The following is a 24,948-nucleotide window of genomic DNA, read 5'->3' as shown; positions in this document are numbered from 1 at the left end:
ATGTAGATATAAAATAGTAAGAAATTAAATATTAAAGCATGTTATTCATCTTTCATACCATCTCACCACCATGCCAGACCTCACCTTTCTAACTTGTAAATACTGTATAGTTTTCATCCTTTCTTTGTTGGTAGGGTCTTAATCTTTTTCCTTCTGCCTTAATTTGTAATTTAAGTCTTTCGGATGAATGGTAACAATCCTTAATACAGTAGGTTTAATTATTGCAGAACTCAAGGTAAAGTGGCAGCTGTCTTGTACTCTACCTCACTAAGAACATTTTATGGAATCTTATCAGAATTTCATAATCTTAGGTATTGAGGTTGTCATGTGTAGACATGAATGGTAATTTATTGATATATATTTGCTATCACTGCTTCAGAGGCAGATGTATCCTTTACCTTTTTTGCTTAGCTTGGAATGCTGCCTCAAGTTGAGATTTTCATGGTTTTGGGGCTGTTGCCTTTTTTATACTTAACATGCTCCACAGAAATAATTGAACAAATCTCTGTATTGCTTTAGTAATTTCTGAGAGGCTACAGAACAAGTAAAAGTACAAAGCCAGCACATAGGAATTGCCAGTATAGTTACTGAAATTTACTAAAGTTTAAATTTTTTAAATCTTACTAAGCATCTGTTTTGTGTCCAGGACAAGGGTAGACACTGTGCCACTGTGCTTTAGTAGTATGTGTCTTTAACAGCTTTTAACTCTGTAGGTAAGATTCTCAGAAACTTAACTAGCCAGGAGAGGTTTTTTTTGTGGTCATGTTGACATTGTGATGATTGCATTGTGACATTTATATACCGTATTGATTCATCTTGGAAGCATTATTTGGTACTATAAAGTTGGGAGGGTGGGTTTACCTAATTTACAATACCTCTTCAGGATTGCCTTATTGTCCAGGGTACACTTATGGACTAGAAAAATGAAAAAGGCATGAACTTTGTCTTTGAAAAATTTGGAGCCTGGGTTGGGAGTTAAGGCATACATAAGTGAAATAGCTGGAGAGGATTGAAGGTTGACATGATATGATATGTCCCTTGAAACTGGGAAGTTTTAATGATGGGAAATGTCATTGTGGGGTAGATTAAAGATTTCTGGGAGAAAATGAAGTCTTAATTTTAATTCAACCCCTGATCACATAAATAGCCAGAAAATAAATCTGGAGCTGAAATAGTTTAGTTTTAAAGGAGAAGAGCCTGATCTTGAGAAAAGCTTTTTACTGGAAGTCCAGGTTCAATGACACATTGAAGTATATCTGAGTTACAGAGGTAGGAGAAAGTAAAAGTTCAAAAGGAGGTAGTGCTCTGATAGGGACTTTTCTTTTAACCTCAGTTTTGACTTAAGGTGTTAGAGTGGAAACTTCTAATGTTTTTAACTAGAATTATTTCCCTTGGGAATAATTCTTCAGTGATTTAAATGTATTCCTTCCTCAACTTTTTTTTTTTTAATTTGTGAGTTTTTGAGGACTGAATTAGGAGGTAAGGAGTTCTTATATAACTGGTTTTAAAGTTTTCTGTTAATTGAGTGAGTCTGATTGAATTTCTAGGACCATATAATAAACATAATTCATTTCATCAGAGCTTTAAACTGACAGCATACAGAAAGGAGGGAGCTAGGAATTGTTTCCTTGTAGATAATGGCTTTATAAGCATACTAAATATTCTATAATAAGGAGTGAAAGAGAAACAGGTCGCTTCATTCATTAAGGATAAGCTGTTTTTTTTTTTTAAGATTTTTTTTTAAAATTTTATTTATTTGACATAGAGACACAGAGAGAGGGAACACAAGCAGGGGGAGTAGGAGAGGGAGAAGCAGGCTTCCAGCCAAGCAGGGAGCCCGATGCGGGGCTCCATCCCAGGACGCTGGGATCATGACCTGAGCTGAAGGCAGACGCTTAACCGTCTGAGCCACCCAGGCGCCCCAAGGATAAGCTATTCTTGAGAGTTATCATAACCTACTGGAGGACTCAGGCTTACAGTGTAGTAAATAGATTCAGCCTGTGGCCTATTGGGAGAGGTTTCCATTCTGAAAATTTTAGGAACCACAAAGGAAAGGTTCAGTGATATTCTTTATTATACACCAAAAGTACAGATTATGTCCATGTTCATCTCCGTTCTCTTGTATATGTATGCCCCTTGCTATCACTGCTAGCTCTTTCTGATTATTTCCAGAGGCGTGAACATCTGTTTCACTCTCGTGTATGTATTTTTCCTTCATAAGAATTTTTCAAAACTCTTTTTTAGCTAGTGGCTCTTAGTTTCTTAATTCATAGCTAACAGATAAATATATCTGATCTTTAATATGCTAGACCAGTCCATCTGAATAAATTGTTTTATTTTTATATTTCCTTCCAAATTCACTTCTGAAGATTTTAAGATAATGTATAGGAAGTGCACTTTTTTTTTTAACAAGATCATTTATTCAGTGTATATTCAATCATAGGTATTATTTGGTAACCATGGTCTTAATGTTTTGCACATCTGTTTCCATTTATTTCATGTTAGAACTAGTACTAAATATTTTATGACCATGAATTTGTAAAATAATGTGATATAGTCCTCTTAAAAATGATTGTTTTGATAGTTTTTCATGGTTTACAGAGTTCTTTCAGTTAGATTATCTCATTTAATCCTCACAACAGTCTTGTATGGTAGCTAGGGCAGGTGTTACAGTCCCTATTTTACAAATGAGGAAAACTGAAGTAAAATGAGATTAAAAGACTAACAATTAGTAGGCTAGCAAATGTTAAGGGAGCTCTCTAAATGCTGTGGTTTTACCTTTATCCCATGAAGGTTTTCACCTGCCATATTTAAAAGATAAAAGAGTGTTTATTCACCTAGGAGGAAACTAGTTTCCATCAGTATTTTAATGTCATTCTGAGGGTTAAAAAAAAACTCAAAATTTTACTCTTTTATAGCTAATGTTATACAGTGAAGATGTATCTTATTATCTCCTCCCTTCTCATGTATAAATTCAGAAGGAAGTCATTTTAGGAACTGTATAAGCAGGTTCAGAGTCCTATTTTCAAGATGTAATATCATGCCAACATAAACTAAAAATACAAATATATGTATTTCATTCCTTAACTGAAGACTAACTTGATTAGCGAAGTCAGCAGCCGATAAAGTTGTCAGTAGTATAAAATTTGTTGTAGCTTATGCTCAACTCTTCTACAGAAGTTGTGAAGATGATGAGCATTGATTCTTTTTCCTATATCTCTAAATGGTGATTTCTACTGTTGAGTCAGTCCATTGAAAGCATTTTGGTCACATAGCAGTAATTACTTGCTTGCCTTTTTGCTACATCATTTTCTGACTTGCTCTCTCTGTTCATAAAACATAAATCTATAAATGAACTTCTTAAAATATAGTTGAAATTTAAAAAGTAATATAGGAAAAAAATGTATAAATACGTGAAATAAAATTGTTCACTTAAGAGAAGATTAAAATTACCAGATTATCCCACATGTTTCTTATTGAACCAAAGCATATAATACCAAAGAAGCTTATTATGTTTTATAATTCCTAGTTTTCATGATACCTTCTAAGGATGAGAAAGATGTGGGTGATATGAAGACTTGAAAAAAGTAATTACTTGGGTCAGGAATGGAGGCTTGCTTTGGACACTTTACTTTGAGGAAGGTTAGTGCCCAAGAATCACAGTGTCAAGGGTAGGGAAAAAAAAATCATAATGCAAACAGATGACTACTGTTAGAGAGATGTATAATAATACTTTACTTTGTGTAGGACCCTACATCTGAGGAATTTCAAGAGCATTACACAATAACTCATGGTTCCTTTCAAAATGCTTGTGACACAATTTGCAAGAATTATCCTCATCTTAGGGGATAAATTTACGGAGAAATGGCAGCACAAGTTGGTAAGTAACTTGTCAAAACAGCAGGTGACTGGTGAACACCTATAAATTGAATCTGAAAATTTAAGTCTACCAGTCTCCTACCTTATTCACTAAATTGTTCTTATGTTTAGAATTATTTACAGTAATATCTTTTATTTGAGGCAGATCAAATACTAATTTGTTTCTTTGCCATTTTATGTGATGGCCTATTGAAATAAATCATTACTTTACCAAGATGCTTGCTTGTGTTACCACTTTGGTACTTCATTATAACCTTGTGTGGTATGAGGCATATTTAAACAAAAAATTATGGTAATACCCAGTCTTTTCTCTTTTTCTGTTATATATCATATTCTATTTCCCTTTGTTGTCTAATGCTTTGCTGTGCTACTATCCGAGATCCATAGTAACTGCCAGGTGTGATTGATTTGGTGTCAACATTGGAACTTGGATTAGTTATATTGTATTAAGCCTGCCATGTAGCTCTTTATAGGATGCATTGGTTTGATTCATGCTTTATAAAATCTTTAATCCGTAAAGAAGACAATAATAGATGCCTAATCTGAGCAGTCTAACAAATAGAGGCTTCTTTAGAGGATTTAGAACCAATTAGTTTTTTGTTCGTCTTTGGTATATTGGTGTTTTTTATCTGATTGGTAGTGAACCACTTACTTTCCTTGAAAGAATAGGAGTATGGTAGATTTCAGTTTCCCGGTTTGGGGAGTTAGAAGGAATCCTTGTTGTAGGTGAAAGCTTAGGTGGTCTAGTTTCCATCATCTCCTTAGTAAGTGTTCTTAGGGTTCTGTGTTCCCAATATGTCATACAAATGTGTAGTACTATTAAAGCTCATTTCTTAAAGACCCCATGTACTTTTAAAATTGCTTTGAAGAAATAAGTCTCACTTCTTAGATATTTAGTTTTCCTAGACTAGAAAGCGTATCAGGTACTTGGATGTATATCAGGTATAGGTACATACATAGTAAAGAAAACCTAATAGAGGACATGTATTCATATATTGTTATAAGGGCTTTTTTGTGCTAGGATTGTGTTAGTGAATAGAAAAGTGGGAAGCACTAACAAAGAAACCATATTAAAGAGCCCATGATTTATCTCCTTTCACCTTCTATGGATCTTTTTCATGCTGATGGAATTAAGAAGACAATAATTATTTATTAAGATACAGAATTATCTTAATGAATTGTGATAGTTACTTTACATGCAATAAAAATCTGTGCTGTGTATAAATGTGTTTTGGAATTATTGTTATTAAGAAGGGAAGTTTCTTGAATATTGGTGGCTCAGTCTTCAAACCATAATATTTTATTTGCATGGAATTTTTCTTTTTTCTTCAGTTCCACGATGGCAGAAGTTTAGTTTAGCTTTTGTTGGCCTTATAGAAAATGTTCTAGAGTCCTTTAATGTGTTTTTGACATTATTTTAAAATATCCTAATTATTTCCTTATTAATATCTGAGTTTAGTTTCATTTTTTTCCTTTGCTAAGTGTCCTGCTACTCTGAAATAACACATTTTTAGTTCATAGTTTTTTTCTAAAAGTATTTCATGTTTTTGGTAGAGAATTTGAAAAATACAGGCAAGTAAAATTCAACCATAACACCATCATTTGTAGATAAACACTATTGTCATTTAACACTTCTTCTATACTCATATATGTTTGTGATCACAGACTGAGAGTATATTCTTATATCTCAATTTTTTGTTCCAGTAATAATTAAATAATAATTATTTCCCCATGTTTTAAAATATTGTTTAGGGTTATCGTTAATGATAGTTTAACACTTCATCATTTAAATGTACCAAAATTTGTGTTCTCCTATTTTTGGAACTTATTTCCAGATTTTTATTATAAATTATGATACCATGCATGTTTATGTCAATTTAGTCTTTATTTGCATCTCTGTTAATTTCTTTAGGAAAAAGAATATCTTTAATTTTAGCAAATCTAGAAGAAATGATAACTGAATTTATTTAAACAAAATTAAGCATAGTTGTGCCTCGCCCTACAAAGTTGATAAGCTAAGAAGATATTTGTAAATGAAAGTGTTTTGTTTTTATTTTTTAAAGATTTTATTTATTTATTTGACAGAGAGAGACACAGCGAGAGAGGGAACACAAGCAGGGGCAGTGGGAGAGGGAGAAGCAGGCTCCCCGCCGAGCAGGGAGCCCGATGCGGGGCTCCATCCCAGGACCCTGGGATAATGACCTGAGCCGAAGGCAGAGCCTTAATGACTGAGCCACCCAGGTGGCCCTGTAAATGAAAGTTTTTAAAAATGTATTCATATGACAAGCTTTGAGTATAATGGATGAATATCATTTAAAGATCTGGAAAGGAAGATAAAACAAGTGCAGAAATAAATAGAAATGCATATAAATGTGCTAAGTGTTATAAGATGCATAAACAGATTACTGCGTACAGAGGAATATTGTAACCATTTGGAATGGAGTGTATTGTAGGTGAGTTTCTATAGGGAAGATAGTATATGAACTGGAAGGATACATAGTATTTCAAGGAGGAAAGAATGAAGAGAGATGCTTTATAGGTAAAGCAGCTGAAATGGCAATAGGCAAATTGGAGGCCTGTTAAGGGAATAGTAGTCCAGTTAACTCAGATGTCTGAGAATGTGAGCAAGAAGGTTAGAAAGGTAAAATTGATCTCAGATTATAGAATTAATCAAATTAGGGAGCTTGAATTTGGTGGATATCCACTGATAGTTTCTAATGAGAATTACCAGCTTTTTATAAAGGAGGGGAGAGAATTTAGAGGTAAAGAAATCAATTAGGCTGTAATGATGGCCCTCTAATACAAGGGAGCAGTTAGATTAAGGAGAGATTAGGGAGGCAGAAAGAACTGACAGGCTTTGGTAACCAACTACTTTGGTAACAGTAAGGTAAAGGGGGGGAGCCAGGTGTGATCCGAGGTTGAATTAGTATTTAATAGAAGTGTGGACTCCAGGAAGAAGAGGAATGTTAATTGTCCTATTTTAGGAGGAGAGAAAAGATATGGTGGGGTGAATTTTGTTTTGAACTTGTTAACAGTATTTAGTGATCAGTAAGAAATTCAGTACTGTTAAGTGGGGAGAAAGATCAGTGCTAAAGGCATGAGATGTTTTATTTCCAGTTTTTTTTCCTCTTCAGTACAAAGTAGGCTAACATTTCAACTGTAAATTTCTCCCTGATTCCAGCCTATTTACTTGAGTAATTAACAATCTGTTAACAGTACTTATTTTTGTGTTTTGTGGGGACTGTTTAAAGTACCTGGTGATGTAACACCTTTGTAAAATTGAAACATTTATTTGCCAGGTACCATCTGATACCCCACTCATTTGAATTTTATTAAGAGGTTCATTTGTTTATTTTTGGTTAACTGACACAAACTTGTTACTTAATTATGCCTGACTTTATGACTTTCTTCCAGGTTTTACTGGAAACAAAGTTTTTGAAGTCACAAGATGCAATCACTAGAAGTTACTTTTGATTCCACTGAGAGCTGAAATAATTGTTACTATATATTGTGTATGTGTTGGCATGTAGGCAAGAGCCCCTAGAAAATGTGTCCTCAGATATGCTGTTGTTTCTGTGAAAGGGAAATGGGAATGGGGAAGGAACAACATAAGGCTGTAAAGGAGCAGAATTAGGAGCATCTAAAAACAATGGCAGGAAAGTTTAGCTGCTTTACCTGTTTTGAAGAAGCTTGTGATTATTATTTTTTTTTTTTGAGTGTGGCATGATGAATGTAAAGTAGAGCTTAGATTGCTTCCCATAATTGGTCCCAAGTATTTATTAATTAGTGCATGTATACTTTCTGATTTTTGATCCAGGTATTGCTTATCTATAGATTTCATAACTGGGCATTCTAACAGAAATGGACATAATGGACCTAAACTTATCTTCTGGAGAGTAATTACATAAAAGCCTGACAGATTGATGTTACATCTGTCTGAACATCGCTCTATTTCTACACTGAGTTGGGGAGTTGAGTAAGCCTCTGCAACTGGAAATATGGAGGAAAGGGAACACATTAGAAGTTGGTATTACAATGTAAAGGGAGAAGAAAGATACAAACCTCATAACTAGAGAGAAGTTTAACAAGAAATAATATTTGGAATATATTATTTAGATACTGGGACACTGATATTTAAAAATAATAATGGTAACTACCATTATGTGCCAGGCACTGAGCTAAATCTTTTATGCATTATCCCGGAATCATAAAACCACCCTGCAAAGTACATATTGGTTCAATCTTGCTGGTGAGGGAAGTAAAACTTCAAGAGGCTAAAAACTTGCCCCAAATCAAAATTAAAATGTAATGGAAACAAGAACCAATTAGATGTTAACAATGAAAGGAAAGACACCATTTATAATAGCAAGGGAAAGATAAAATGACCCAGGAATAACCTAAGAAATGTGCAAGACCTATTTGAAGAAGACTTGAAAGCACTTCTGAGGAACACAAAAATTTTAGACAAATGGAAACCATGTTTGTTAAGTAGGAATACTAATCTAAGTAAATCTGTCCATTTTCTCTCTAATTTGTCAACTTAAGGTGATCCTAATAAAAATACCAAATGGTTTTTTTTTTGAAGAAACTAGATAAATGGATTCTCTAGTTCTTATGAAAAAATAAAGAAACCAGGAAAACACTGAAAAATAAGAGCAGAAATATGTAACATTTCATTTTTTTAAAGATTTTTTAAAAAAGGTTTTATTTATTTGAGAGAGAGAAAACGAGAGAGAGCATGAGAGCGGGGTAAGGGGTAGAGGGAGAAGCAGACTCCCTGCTGAGCTGCGAGCTCGATGAAGGGCTTGATCCTGGGACTCTGGGATCATGACCTGAGCCAAAGGCAGACACTTAACCGACTAAGGCACCCAGGTGCCGCAATATGTAAAATATTTTAAAGTCTTAATAGTTAAAACTGCCTCACAAATAGACATATTAAACAGAATATAAAGCCCAGACATAGACTTAAATCACCTCAAATCAGTGGGAAAAATTAAAGCGGGGCTGTTAATAAATGATCTTGGAATAAGTAGGAGCATCATCTAGGGAACAAAAAAAAATTGGATTACTACCTCACGCCATGTATATATTCGGATAAATTCCAAGTGAATCAAATATTTAAATGTAAAGACTGTAATGATAAATGTGCTCAAAGAAAACATGGACAAATTTGTTCATTAGAGTCAGGGAAGCCTTTCTGACTGAACTGTGAAGAGGCACAGAAAAGTAAACTGAAAAAAGTTTTGTTAGGTAGAAATCACTATAAACAAGTTAAAAGACAAATGGGAAAATATTTGACTCAGTCAAAATGCTAATTTCCCATATATAAAGCACTCCTAGAAATTGGCAAGATGAAAACAGTCCAGTAGCAACATGGTCCCAGGATATGAACAGGCAGTTCACAAAAAGGGAAATACAAATGACTCTTAAATGAATACTCTTCAGCTTCATTCATATTAAGAGAAATGCAGAAGACTACACTGAGGTACCATTTTTTTACATAACAGGTTAGCAAAAATCCTTAGCTTTGATAATAGAATAGCTCCTTCAACCCCAAACCAGAGTTACTTCCTGAGGTTTTAGTTACCCATGGTCATCTGCAGGTCCAGAAGCAGATGGTCCTGATGTCAGGAGGTCAGTAGTCATCTAATGCTATCACACAGTGCCTACATCATTCACCTCACTTAATCTCATCGGTAGGCATTTTATCATCTTGTATCTTCACAGAAGGGTGAGTACATTACAGTAAGATGTTTTGAGAGAGGGTGAGACCACATAACTTTTCTGACAGTATGTTATAATCTATTTTATTATTGTTAATCTCTTACTGTGCCTAATTTATAAATTAAACATTATGTATGTATAGAGAAAACAGTATATACAGTATTCATTACTATCCATGGTTTCAAAATGGAATCCACTGGGCCTCGGGATGTATCCCCTGGGAATAAGGGGAGGGGACTGCTATATCCTCTATGGTGAGGCTGTCACTAAACAAGTGTTCATAGGTGGTTAGTGTAAATTGGTTAACAGTAGGAGGGTATTTTGCAAACATATGTTATAATTGCAAATGCACATACCCTTTCTTCAAGAAGCACAGGAATATAGCTCTTGCTCTGATAGCTCCATTTGTACTTGTACAAAATGACTCATTGACATATTACTACAACATTGTTTATAATTGCAAAACATTAGAAACAACCTTGTGATTGTTGGGAACTGGTAAAATAGTCATCTGTTCAATCAATGTGATGTAATACTATGTAATTGAGAAAAGAATAAAGGAGTTTTTTGTGTACTAATATGTAAAGATCTCTAAGATACATCATTAAAAAGAGCAAGGTATAGAACATTTTATAGAAAACTATGTTTTAGATAAAATAAGAAAAAATTTATATTTGCATTTGCCTGTAGATATACTTGAAAAACCCTGGAAAGATACATACATCTAATAATAGTGGTTACCTTGGTGTAGAAGTAAGATAAGGGATGAGAACTAGGTTGGTAGCGGATAATGAACGGTAGACCTAGATTTTCACTGCATACTCTTTTTAAAAAAAAAATAATGTAAATATACTATTATTTTTAAATAGGCTCTGGAATTAGAGTGCTTGGATACAAATTCTGATTCTGTTACTTCTTATTGTGTTATCTTGGGCACATCTCATAGCCTTTCTATGCCTAAGTATTTCTGTTAGGATAATCATGCCACATTCTTAGGGTGGTTGTAATGATTAAATGAGATAACACATAAAGTGAAAAGAACAGTGCTTGGCATGTGGTGAGTGTTCTAAATGTTTCTTAAAACTGCCATTAATATTAGAGTGGGAATTTAATTTTAGGTCTGCCTTACACTGAAGTGGGCTATATGCTGTTTCCATATTTGCCTTTAGATAGACAGTGCACATTTTTTTTTTTTATGACTGAACTTCAGGCATTGATTCCACAAACATGTCTTCCTACTATGTCCTAGATACTGCGTTAAGCATGAAAATACTTGTCTTCTGTTACCTTGTTGGAGCTCATATTATGACAAATTTTCAAAAGTACACCAAAATTTCAAAAAAATGTATGTTTGTGATGTTTAGAGGTAATGCTATATTGGAGCAAGATAGAAAATGAATTGGATTCCTTTACCATCAGGCTTAAGAGATACAGTGGATACAGAAAAATAAAAGAATTAAAGATCCCTTTTTATTTCCTGTGAGAAGATATAAATGTTAGAAGTTAATCATTTATTTTAAAAAATTTATTTAATGATGAATAATTAGAAGATGTCTTTGTCCATTTAGACTGCTATAACAAAATTAGTATAGTCTGGGTGGCTTAAATAACACATATATATTTTTCATGGTTCTTTAGGCTGGGGAGTCCAAGGTCAAGGTGCTAGCAGATTTGGTATCTGGAAAAGACCTGCTTCTTGGTTCATAGAGGGCCATTGTCTCACTGTGTATCTTCACATGGCATGAGGGATCTCTCTGGGAAAGAGCACTCATCTCATTCATGAGGGCACCACCTCCATGACCTAATGACCTACCAAAATCCCTACCCCCTAATACCATCACATTGGGGCTTAGGATTTCAGTATATGAAGTTTGGGGAGATACAGACATTCAGTGTATAACAGAAGGTATAGTTTGAGGAACATAGACACTTGAATAAATTCAGCTTATTCACACTTTTAAATTCTGCTCCTCCTAGAATGATAGGCTAAAATAATGCATTTGGTTACACCTTTCTACTCTTACTTTGCATTTGTAATTATTTTAATGACAATGTGCCTAAATTTATTTGCATAGTATATAAAGATGCTGTTAATAATTAGGGTATCCACTGTTTATATGGTGTTTGACTATAGGAAAGAGAAAATCAAGAAAGACAACTATAAATATTTCTGAAAATTTAAAACTGATAAAATGTGGAGAAAAAGGAATATTTTAAATGGAAACAGTTGTAAGTTAGCTATCCATCTCTCCAAAACAAACTACAAAAACAACTCTTCCTTGTTTATTAATGTTTCTTGAACTCACTTAGGTTCAAACCTTAGATTCACCTTAGGCTCCGCTTCCCAAGCCTGTAACATGGACATTGACTCAGTTGCCAAATCTTTTTTCTTTTTTTTTTTTTTCTTTTTTTAAGATTTTATTCATTTATTTGACAGAGAGAAACACAGTGAGAGAAGGAACACAAGCAGGGGGAGTGGGAGAGGGAGAAGCAGGCTTCCTGCTGAGCAGGGAGTCCGATGTGGGGCTCGATCCCAGGACCCTGGGATCATGACCCGAGCTGAAGGCAGATACTTAATGGCGGAGCCACCCAGGCGCCCCTCAGTTGCCAAATCTTACTGATTGTTTTTTTAGTAACTCTCCTGTCTTTTTTTTTCTAATGGCTAAATATTTGACGTTGAACTAGTTATTTTAAACTCTCTGGCCCTTAGGGTCCTCCTATCTCAAGCTGAAATTCTTTGTTTTCATTCTAGTTAGACTATTACTATCTATGCAAAAACTGTGGCAATAGCTTTCCTACTGATCTCCCTACTCTAGTTCATCCTTCTTGTAATTCTGGGTTATTCTTTCTACACCATATTTCCATTTCTGTCTCTTGAATATTGCCCAGCTGAAGGACTATCCTACATCTCCATGGTTACTTTTGTAAGAACTGCAAGTCAGATATTTTGTGCAGTATCAAGCGCAGTTACCTAGCATTCAGTAAATTAATAAGTTGCATTTCTCTCTTCCTGTTGTATAGAATTATTTAGGTAAAAATCTTCTCTACCATGTCAGTTCCTGAAGGGTAGAAACTTTTATATATATTTATCACTATAGTGACAACACTGGTACACACAGAGGGGACCGAGGAGTTTGTTGAATAAACACATGATCAGTGCATTTTATTGGATGTACCATAGGAAGAGAAGAAAATTATAGACTTTTTAAAAAAATATTTTATTTATTTGACAAAGTGAGAGTACACAAGCAGGGGGAGTGGCAGAGGAGAAGCAGGCTCCCTACTGAGCAGGGAACCCGAAGCGAGCTTTATCCCAGGACCCTGGGATCATGACCTGAGCTGAAGGCAGACGCTTAACCAACTGAGCCACCCAGGTGCCCCCAAAATTATAGACTCTTAACTTGATGGCCATCAGTGATATTATAACCAAAATTGTAAAATTGTAAGAATGTACATGTTGGGTATAGTATGGTAAAGTCAGTGTGGCCATAAGAGGAAACAAGAATGAAGTTGGAAGAAGTTTATTATATTCAGGTCCCAGAGAGAGGGAGTCACATGCCACACAGCCATAGGGGAGAACACTAGGGTAGTTAAGAGGCAGAAGACAAGAGCACAGGGGAGATCTTAGATCATGGTCTTCATTAGGATTTCCTTGGGAAAGGCATCCTGGGCAGAATAAACAGTTTGGATGGGCTAATTTGATTAATTCCTCCAGGCTTTGGGCTGTGGGGTTGGTTTTTAGTTTCCTGGTATCTGGGCCTGGGGTGATTTAGGGTAAGGGAAATATTGGCTTGGTGTGTGAGAGACAAGGAGATAGGTACTGGTGGTATGCCTATGAAAGGCATGCTTGTGGGCAAGTTGTTTTCTTTAGGAATTAGCTAGCCCTGGGAAGGACCATCTCTTCTGGGGTCTGTAAGCCTCCTGCTCCCCAAATGTCAGCCTCAAGAATACAGAAAACAAGAAAATATAATTAATGTAATTGACCCTTTGATGAATGGATGTCAAATATACAAAGAATATAAGAAAACAAAAACTCTGGTAGTATATTCTGAGGGTTCATTCTTGCTTGTCTTAAAAAGAAAGCAAAGCAACTATTTGATATTATATTTATGTTGGGGTCTTTGTATATCAACTTCTTTTCAAAGCAGTTAATTTCAGTGGTTCCCAGACATCCAGAAAAGACTTTTCTTTTTTTAAAGATTTTATTTATTTACTTATTTAGTGCAGGTGGGGGAGGGAGGGGCAGAGGGAGATGGAGAGAGAGACTCTCAAGAAGACTCCAAGCTGAGCACCGAGCCTGTCGTGGGGCTTGATCTCATGACCCTGAGACCATGACCTGAGCCAAAATCAAGAGTTGGACACTCAACTGGCTGATCTACCCAGGCGCCCCCAGAAAGGACTTTTCTAAAGAAAAAATGTTATGAAGCCCTAAATATAAAATTTTAAGTATATTTTGAAAATATTAAAACATAACCTTGTTGGGGTACCTGGGTGGCTCATTTGTTAAGCGTCTGCCTTTGGCTCAGGTCATGATCCCAGGGTCCTGAGATTGAGCCCCGCATCGGGCTCCCTGCTCCGCAGGAAGCCCGCTTCTCCCTCTCCCGCTCCCCCTGCTTGTGTTCCCTCTCTTGCCGTCTCTCTATCTGATAAATAAAATCTTTAAAAAACAACAATAAAAACATAACCTTGTTATTTAAATATTAACAAAAGGATGGCAGTTCAATAAATGGGAAATGTTTATATCTTAGTACCTTTATATCTTAGTACCTTTATCTGTGAAGTAGGGATGATGGTACACCTGTCTCATGGTGTTATGAGGATTAAATGAGATTAAATAAAGTGCTTAACACTGTGCCATAAACTCTTTATGTATGCTAACTCTGCACCTGTATGTATAGAATGCATAAAAGGGGTACAAACTTGTAAACATCTGTTATAAAGAATTTTGTAATTTAATTCTATCTCCATAAGAACATTATTTTATTGTGAGCTGTCAGCTAAGACATGTAAATTACTTTATGTTAACTTTAGATTTTATCCGGGAACTCATTAAAATGTTTTGGTGACTACCGGTTATACCATTCCAAATTCCTATTGGTGGTAATTTTAGATAATAAACATTTTCATTTAATTTTTGTTTTAGTTTTTATTTAGTTTAGATGTTCAGTTTTATTAATTTGTTTTATTATTATTATATGCATTGTATTACAGATCCTTTAAAAAATGTCAGTAAGCAGTAATTTCACTTTAAGAATAGAGAAGTATATGCCTTGAGTGAAGTAGCCATTTGGTTATAAATCTCTGTAACAAAATTAGCACTATGGTTATTTAAAGGGGGGGGAAAGCACTCTGAATTATTTATTGGTGCCATTCGCTATTCCCAAGTAATTAAGGTCTTCATCTTTAAAAAGTCAAAATCATAAAATGCATCAACTACACATACAGTTCTTTTAAACAGTTAAAGAACAATAAAAAAAGAAAAAGCCACTTATAGATAACCAGTGTTGACAATTTAGTATTTTTCAGTATTTTCTCTGCATATATGTTAGGGCTGTGTGTGACATGCTTTTAAATAAGAATGAGGTTATACAGTACTTTTTAAATTTCATAGTATGGTATTGTGTAAACTTTAAATTTTTAGAGATGGATTTTTTCCATTGCTCTAGTTAGAGTTTTGAGTAATTCAGAGAGAAGGGAAAAGGAAACCTATATTTATAGCAACTAATGAGGCATGGTAGGACAGGATTTTGAAACTTAAACTCTGGCAGAATTAAACTTTTAGTAAGAAGTTGAAATGGTGTTTTTTAAAATTAGCTATTGAGCAAAGTTTATTCCTTGATACCTCAGTTTTTTGTTACCAAATTGCTGTGCTTGTTGCTATTCATAACAGTATTGTTTTTTAGACCTTTTTATAAACTTGAATATCAGCAAAGATTTTTGTTCTCTGTATAAAACATTGATAGTTGTTCAGCCTTTGTTGGAATTTATTTATTTATTTATTTTTAAATATGTGTAGAAGTTCCTTAAACTCATTGACCACATTAAGAGCTAAGATTAATTGTGGACTGGGATCATGGTTGGTAATTGTACTTTTATACCAGCTAGTCCCTGATTTATGAATGAATTATGTAGGGCCCTCTCCTAGCTTCTGGTAGTTTGCTGTCAGTCTTAGGCATTCCTTCACATGGTATTCTCCTTGTGTGACTGTGACCAAAATTCCCCTTCTGAGGATTAGAGGCCTACTCTACTCCCACATGACCTCATCTTTTTTTTTTTTTTTTAAATTAACATACAATGTATTATTTGTTTCAGGGGTACAAGTCTGTCCCATATGACTTTAACTTAACTAACTATATCCTCAATGACCCTGTTTCCAAGTAAGGTTGCATTCTGAGTTACTGAGGATTAGGACTTAAACATATACATTTTGGGAGGACACAAATTATCCTATAACAAGATTTTGAAGTCTGTAGGTGAAAGAGAATACAGAGTAACATGATAATGTTCATATTTTCCTTCAAATTAGCTGTTTTAGAATTTTGAATAAGCAGCAGCTTTTAAGAGATGCTAGTTGTGAATATGTTACTAATGGTGTTTCTGTAGTATGTATTATCTTTTGTAGTATGTATTATCTGGATCTATTAGATCCAGAAGGCAATTCATTCTTTTTTTTAGAAGACAATGCATTCTTTACTGTTAGTATTTTTTATTTGTGAGATTCTCAGAGCATATTATTGATTATATCTTTTTTTAAACATTCATTTATTTGAGAAAGTGTGCACATGCCAGTGGGAGGGGGGCAGAGGGAGAGAATCTTCAAGCTTACTCCCTCTTGAACGTGGGCTCGCCCCTCAGGGCTTGATCTCATGACCTGAGCTGAAACCAAGAGTCAGATGCTTCATGGACTGAGCCACCCAGGCACCCCTTGATGATTATATCTTAGTATCAGGTTTAAACCCTGGTTAGCAAAAAGACTACTAATAGACCATGTTGTGTATTTTGTGATTGGTTGTCTAAGAAGAAGTGTATATGTATACTGTTACTATTCAACCTAGGTCGTAGTCGGTTAATACAGGGCATTTTATGGTCATTCCTGGACACACATATGCAGAGCTGCAAAATAGTTGAGTCTCCTGGTGTGCACACTCCCAGCTGAGGTTCAGCAAAACAGTGCTCTGCTTTCTTGTTTCAGCTCTCATACTGTAAACCAGTATCCTTTTTGCAGTACATTTAGGTCCCACATATTTTACATTTTTGTACTTTTGTTGGTGATTTCACTGTTTAAAATGGCCTCTGAGTATAGTACTGTAGTGCTATCTGGTGTTCTAAGCACAGGAAGGCTGTGATATGCCCTACTAGATAATACATTGAAGCATGAGTTACAGTGCTGATGGCTGTGAATTTAATGTTAGTGAATCAACAATATATATTAATTATAAGATGTCTTTAAGCAGAAACACACATTAATTAAACAAGGTTATGTGTTGATCAGTTCATGAAAATGTAATCAGAGGCTTGCAGGAGCCTAACCCTGTATTTTCCCTGGGGGTAGTGTTTCAGTATTTGCTAAATAAGTATTTTTGGTGACTTTATAAAATAACTTTTGGCCAGTAATAAGAATTGATTGTATTCTCAAGTAGACTAAAATAAACAGACTAAAATTGTAAGTGGAACAATGGTGGGTTTCCTAGAAGAATGGTGCCATGAAATAAATCATCAACATTTAACATCGTTTTCTTCATATGTTGTGCAGAGTTTTGTATTAGTTTTTAAGAAAATAAGTCTCGAGTCACTGTCTTTGTAGCTTTTATTTCTCTTTTGCACAAATTGCAAAATTGAGAATGCAAGATTTTTTATTTCTATCCATAATGACAAAATTGGGAGGAAGATGTTTCACAATTACTAGACAAATCTCAAGGTGAATGTAGATCATCACTGTATGATGATATGAAATTGATCATTTAAGTGAACTCTTTAAACAAATTTAACAATTTGTTTTAACAAATTGTGTGAACAATTTAAACAAATGAGTCTGGAGATAATATTCTACATGAACTCTTTTCACAATTTCAAGAATTGATGAATATATTTCTTAGGACCCAAAGGAAATAGGATGTTTTTATCCAGTTAGTTATTGAATAGGAAGGATTTTATCATGTAACATTTTGCAGCAAGAACCTGGATCTATCCTATATTGCTAAAAGGATGTGCAGCAGTATTCTTCTTTTACAGTGTTTGTGCAACAAAATTTATTTGACACAGTTTGTTTATGAACAAATGCTGAAGTCAGATATACATCCAGAGGTATTTGGGAGGAAATAGATGATATTGAAAAACTGTCATTAGGTTGAACATTTTAATTGGTTTTTATAAGTCTAAAAGAGACTGTATTTACATGTATGGAGTAAAGACGATGGCCTTTTCCTCCTTACTAAAATGATGCACCACTGGTTTTCAAAAATACTGCATTTTAACAATATAAGTGTAAGGACAACCAGAAGTAATGATGATTTAGGACTTATTAGAGATGTATTTAGAATATATCTGCTATCAGTATTTACAAGATAGATATGTTACATCTCTCTTGTTCTTTATCTTTTCTGTTTTTGCTCCTGTCTCTGAATAATGTATTTTTTTTCTTTCTCAAGGCAATCTCCACCACTTGTTTTCTTTGCCCTTTTGTGCCTCCCCAAACTAAATGTTCTTGTGAGCCATAAATACTGATAGGAACACAGTGTTACTTTTCTCAAACTTTTTGTATGAGCACTTGAAGCATAAAGGTGGAAAGAATAACACAATGACCAACAGTTAACACCACATATTTTATCTGTTTTATATTTTTTTAAAGAGATAACTATGATCATGTGCCATTATTAAAACTTTAGCATCAAGTTTAACATCATACGTTCATAATTCCAACCTTTTCTTGTAGCCTCTCTTTATAAAAGGAATCAACTGTTTAATGGGCTTGCTTGGCAACTTTTCTTTTGCTTTCTGTCCTCTAAATATATTCATACTTACCCTAATTCAAGTGAATTTAATTCCCACTTATTCTTCCTTTTTCTCTATTATAACTTGGCTTTGAAAGGCAAATGTAGCTTGATGATTAAAACTTAATAGCATAGTACCTGGTACATAGTAAATAATAAATGTTAGCTGTTGGGTTTGGTATGCATTCTGTTTTCTTTCTCACACATGGCATCATTGAGTTGGGCTTCTAGTGAATTTTTTTTGTTTTACTGGGTTCATTTATTCCTCCTTCATTCTGGCTTATCATTGACTCTTTTCTGGTGATCTTGTTTTGAGCATTCAACCATCTAATTTCATTAGATGTGAAATGTCGCAGTATACCACTGATCTGACTTTCTAGTATCCTAGGGATGGGGGTAGGGTTGAGGCTATTTGTTTTGATGAGCCATTGGGAAAAACTTAAGTAGTTTTAAAGATTTGTACAAGAAGTTACGGGTTTTGTGTGTTTGTTGTCTGATAAGCCTATATTAAATGCTATTCCCGGGACATAAAACTGTTATTATGTTTCTTTAATAATGTATTTCTGAAGTAGTTACCCATTCTCAAAATAGGTATCTCAGTAATTTGGTGGGACAAAAATTCTGCAAGAACCAGGATTATTTGTCTTGAGCTTTTAGTATGTAGAAAAAATTAAAGAGTTCACATCAGTTTTAAAATGAAAATGTTGGTTTAACACGTGGCTTTAACTGTTTTCTCTAATATTGTATTTAATTTTTATTTTTTTGTTTGGAATAGACAGTATATACTGCACATGGTTCAAAATCAATAAATACACATTGGGAAGTTTTGCCCTTGCATTTGACTACTGTATTTCCCCCTCTACCTGCATCACCTATAAATATGTTTATTAGTTTTTTTGTATATCATTTCAAAATTTCTTTATGTGGATCTAAGTAAGTATGAATATACTTATTCTTACCTCTTATACAAAAGTAGCAAATCATATAGTATTCCACATCTTCATATTTTTTTTTCTCTTTGCTAATATACCCTTGAGGTCTTTCTATATCAGTATGTAGAGTTTCCTCATTATTATTATTTTGTTTGTGGAGCATAGTATTCCAATGTGTAGATGGAATCCTTTATTGATGGATATTTGGAACATTTCGAGTCTTTTCTTATATACAGTGCTGCAAATACAATACACACGTTCGCACATACAAACAGAAACACGTACACACATGTGTATTTGTACTCTACCTTCCTGGGTTCTCTAGCTGGACTTGTCTAGACAAAAGGCAGATTAACAAGAGAAAAACAAAACAAGTTTATTAACACATGCGTTGCGCTTACACATGGGACCTCAACACGTGTGTTAATAAAGTTGTAATGAGTAATTCAGGTGGTAGAACATGGGCTTACAGAGAACAAAAGAACAGTAAATTTTTTTTTTTAAAGATTTTTATTTATTTGAGAGAGAGAGAATGAGAGAGAGAGGGAGGAGGGTCAGAGGGAGAAGCAGACTCCCCGCTGAGCAGGGAGCCCGATGCGGGACTTGATCCTGGGACTCCAGGATCATGACCTGAGCTGAAGGCAGTCGCTTAACCAACTGAGCCACCCAGGCGGCCAGTAAATTTTTTTTTAAAGATTTTTTATTTATTCATAGAAGATAGAGAAAGAGAGACAGGCAGAGGGAGAAGCAGGCTCCCCGCTGAGCAGGCAGCCCGATGTGGGACTCAATCCCAGGACTCTGGGATCATGACCTGAGCCAAAGGCAGACGCTTAACTGTCTGAGCCACCCAGGTGCCCAAGAACAGTAAATTTTTAGAGAAGTAACAGCAAAAAGGATTGAGTTTTGGGGTGGCAAATTGTGGGAAGGTAAATAGGTGGGGAAACTAATGGAAGATAAGGGCTAGTTAGGAAAGTTTGTTATGTAGGTTTTCCTGGCGCCATCTCTGAGCTGATAAGGGTTTAGAGTTGTCTCTGGTGATTAACTTCTGTTCTTCCTGGTAGAGAGGGAAGGGGTGGACACCTTTACATATTTATGTCCTGCTTTTAGGCAAATAGGGAGAGGGCAGAGAGCTTTTCTTGTATCTATTTCTACTTAATGTCTTTGAGCTCAAAATAATCCTATGCCGAAGTACTTAGGTGTATCTGTAGGATATTTTTGTGGAAATGGAATTCCAGAAGGTAAATGCATATGTTTTGTTAGGTATTGCCACATTCCTCTCCATAAAGAGTGTTCTGTTTTGCAGTTCTATTATCAGTATATAAGAGTGCTTTTTTCTCCAACCTATTATTACCAAACTTTTGGATTTTTATGAAAATAGTATCTTGGTGTGTGAGTTTTATTATAATCATAAACTTTTTAAATTAATAAACTATTTTTTAGAGTGGTTTTAGGTTCACAGCAAAATTTAGCAGAGTACAGAGTTCCCGTATATCTCATCCCCACACATGCACAATCTCCCCCACTATCCACAGCCTATACACAGTGGTACATTTACCACCATTAACAAACCTACATTGACATCATCTGAAGTCCTTGGTTTCATTAGGGTTCACTCTTTGTGTTGTACAATCTATGGGTTTTGACAAATGCCTAATGACATGTAGTATTGTACAGAATGGTAATGATATCATACAGAATAGTTTTATTTACTACCCTAAAATACTCTGTGCTTTGTCTAATCATTCCTCTCTTCCCCCTAACCTCCAGCAACCACTAAACTTTTTACTGTCTCCAGAGTTTTGCCTTTTCCAGAATGTCATGTATTTGGAATCATACAGAGTGTAACCTTTTCAGATTGGCTTCTTTTACTTAGTAATATGCATTTAAGTGTCCTCCATGTCTTTTCATGGCTTGATAGCTTATTCCTTTTTATGGCTGAATAATCTATCATCTGGATGTACCACGGTTTATTCACTATTAAAGGACATCTTGGTTGCTTCCAAGTTTTAGCAATTGTGAATAAAGTTGCTGTAAACATCTTTATGTAGATTTTTGTGTTGACATAGTTTTCAGCTCCTTTGGGTGAATATCAAGGATTGTGATTACTTGATCATATAATAAGAGTATGTTTAGTTTTGTAAGAAACTACCAAACTGTCTTCAAAAGTGGCTCTATCCTTTTACATGCCCACCAGCAGTGAATGAGAGTTTCTGTTGCTCTCTATCCTTTCCAGCAATTTGGGCCATTTTAATAAGGTGTATAGTGGATCTCATTTTAATTTGAAATTCCCTGATGACATATAAAGGAAAACATCCTTTCATAGGCTTACTTGCCATCTGTGTATCTTCCTTGGTGAGGTGTCTGTTCAGTTCTTTTGCCTATTTTTTAATTGGGCTGTTTATTTTCTTATTGTTGAGTTTTAAAAGAGTTTTTGTATATTTTGGATAATAGTCCTTTATTAGAACTATCTTTTGCAAATATTTTCTCCCATTCTGTGGCTTTTCTTCTCATTCTCTTGATAAATGTAAACCTTGATGCTTAAAGGTTAACCCATATGGAAAAGTATAAAATTATAAGTGGTTTTATAAATTTTCTAAGTGAACATATTATTGGCTTCCAAATGTAGTTTGGATTTGGAGTTCTCTCATCAATGAGGTTGAGCGACTTTTCATTATGATAAAGGGCCATTTCTGTTTCTTTTTCTGTGAACTATCAGTTGACATCTTTTGTCCATTTTTCATTGAATTACTGGTCTTCTTTTTTTTTTTTTTTCCCAACTACATCTTTAAAAATTGGGGAGATTATTTCTTTGAGGTATGAATAACATTTTTTCCCCTGTTTTTCCTATTAGTCTTTTCACTTTGTTTTTAGTTTGTTTTGGTATAAGAATTTTCTCAAATGGCTACATGGAATCTCTTCCTCTTTCCTCAGCTGAGGATTTAGTGTTTAAGTGTTACCGTCTTCCAGAATTCTTCCTAGTATCTTTGAAGGTTTTAAAAGTATCTCATGTTCCCATGGTGCCTTTTGTTACCTTTATCTTAGCATTTAATCACAGTCCTTATCTCACCTGTTTTTCTGTAGACTGTAAACCCTTTGAGGGCTAGAAATGTTTTATTCTCATTGTGTCTCCAGTCTTTGGAGCAGAAGGGTATACAGTAAATACTAGTGTTTGGTATGAATGATTATTGTTTCTTTGTTTCTTGGATTTTGGTGCCTTTGATTTTATAGCCATTGCTATCTAATTTAAGTACTCTTCATTAGCTATTGAACTGATCAGTCTTGTCATCTTGTCATTTTCTGCTCTTTTCTATATTTCCTTTGAGGATAGTCTTGGAGATACATTGACTTATTTCTGGGGCCTGTGTGAAAGAGAACAGATCTTTTGAGTGTTTTACTTCTTTATTCATAATTAAGATTTATGGTAATGTTTTGATGTAAATAAATGATGTCATACTTGTAAGTCCTTTTTCTTGATTTTTTTGGGGAGGACAATGTTATATCTTGTTCTCTTTGTTTGCTTGTTTTGTATATTCCTACAATATAATTTCATTAAAAACATATACACAAAATATATACAGATAGCAAAAGATTAGTATAATGAACTTCCACATACTGTTCACCAGCTTCACGAGTTACTAACTCAGTACTTAAAGGTAAGTACTTTAAATAATATCATTAAAGTTGTATAGATTCTTAGAGGCTATCTCGGGCTAACCTCCCACCCCAAAATGCAGGCTAGTAATCCAGATAGAATGTGAATTTCTCTAACCATAGGGATTTAAACTTTTTTGATGCAGTTGGTTTCTTTACTAACAGCTGCATTTCTACATTGAGCTAAAGTGTGCTTCAGAAGAAACCCTGATTGATTCAGTTTAACAGCTCTTCAACAGGCTTTCAGTTTATTGAAAACAGAAATTATAGTTTTATTAGTAAGCTAAAAAAAGGTTCATTTCAAATAACATCTTAAAAAAACATGTAGTAGTAGAGTAGTAACTGATAGATGTTACACATCTTAAGTAGACTAAGGAAACAATTTCACTTTCTTTGCTGGTTTGTCAGTGGCTAAATAGGACCAGTATTTTGAATTATTTTCTGGTTTAAAACTTGAATATATTTTAACCACATATGGGGTTTTTATATCTTTGATGTTAAAATGGCAGTCCATAAACTAAAACCTGTTCGTTATGGTTACATTGCCTTTCAGTTCCCTCCTCAGCATATCTAGTAGATGCTTTATTTATGATCTGTAAAGAATTTGCTTTTCTATCAGAAATTGCCAATTCAGATTATTTCATTAATTTCAGAATCACTCCATAGTAGTATATGTCAATTATGATTTCATTATTAAATAATTTGGCCCAGGATATTTAAATTACTCCCTTTTCAGCTGGACTCTTCTGTTACTGGTAATGGCTTTGAATGAAGAGCACTTTCTGAGAGAAACTTTATAAACCTTTAACTTCTTCCCCAAAATGTTCAAGTCACTTAATATTTTGAGTCACTTATACCCTAGGATGCATATCTGTATTTACCACAATGAGAATTTTATATGGCACATACTTGTTAAATTTTTCAGAATAACTAGTGTTTTACTTAGTCTGTATTTTATCATTTTCTTAAGCTTTTTTTTTTTGTACAAGATGAAGACTGTTTTATTCTCATTGGTAGTTCAAAACTAGAATGTAATGTCTCTCTTCTTGGTTTCTGTAGAGCAGGTTGTTGCCCTGGATGCCCAAAATATCGTAGCTGTTTCATGTGGAGAAGCTCATACATTAGCACTAAATGACAAGGGCCAGGTGTATGCGTGGGGTCTCGATTCTGATGGACAGCTTGGCCTGCTAGGATCAGAGGAATGTATCAGAGTACCCAGGTAACAAAGGTGACCAAAAAGAGGTCTTTAACAATTTTTTATAATAAATTTGTTTTCTAAATTATTCTGCTTGCTGTGGGCAAGTAAGAGTTGACATCTAATTATTTCTCCCTTTTAAGTTCTTAAGGACGTTTACCACGTAGGTTCTTGCCTTTAATTTGGGCTGAGTGCTATTTTTTATGTACTACATATTTTCCTCTAAGTTATTTATGTTTGTAAAGAAAAGGGATGGGGAATATGTACTTTACTATAACTATTTTCTTACTAAAAATTTTAAGTGGTTTAGACTAATTTAAACTACTAGTTCTATCTTGAGTACCCCAGCTATTGAAATATTTATTAAACATTGGTTGGTTGCATGTTTCTCTATCTTGTGTTTTATTGTTTTTATTGAATATAGAAGTCCCTCATGCTTAGTGTAAAAAGAATTCAGTCACTTTCCACTTTTTTACAAAGCTGTGGCCACGACTTAATTTATGTTACTAATTCATCATAGAATTATTTCAAAATTAAAAAATAAATGCCTTGGGGCGCCTGGGTGGCTCAGTTGGTT

General features: G+C 34.5%; 1 protein-coding gene across 6 annotated transcripts in view; it reads left to right on the top strand.

Moving 5' to 3' along the window:
* Positions 1 to 24,948, top strand: part of LOC118018625 (probable E3 ubiquitin-protein ligase HERC4) — a 131,369-nt gene that overhangs the window by 3,399 nt on the left and 103,022 nt on the right. For 5 of the 6 annotated variants that reach the window (XR_004681441.1, XR_004681442.1, XM_035017306.1 and 2 more), the window contains exon 3: positions 24,236 to 24,395. Coding sequence is in view for 4 of the 6 variants with exons in the window: in XM_035017306.1 (XP_034873197.1) it covers positions 24,236 to 24,395 (160 nt within the window). In the remaining 2 variants the exon portion in view is untranslated. Of the gene's footprint in view, positions 1 to 3,747; positions 3,881 to 24,235; positions 24,396 to 24,948 lie in introns of all 6 variants that reach the window. The other variant, XM_035017325.1, reaches the window with a different exon arrangement.

The sequence above is a fragment of the Mirounga leonina genome, unplaced genomic scaffold, assembly GCF_011800145.1.
Source record: "Mirounga leonina isolate KUSES-001 unplaced genomic scaffold, KU_Mleo_1.0 Mir_107, whole genome shotgun sequence".
In the NCBI taxonomy this organism is placed as follows: Eukaryota; Metazoa; Chordata; class Mammalia; order Carnivora; family Phocidae; genus Mirounga; species Mirounga leonina.
The sequence above is the reverse complement of the archived record's forward strand: the minus strand, read 5'-3'. Positions and strand labels throughout refer to the sequence as shown.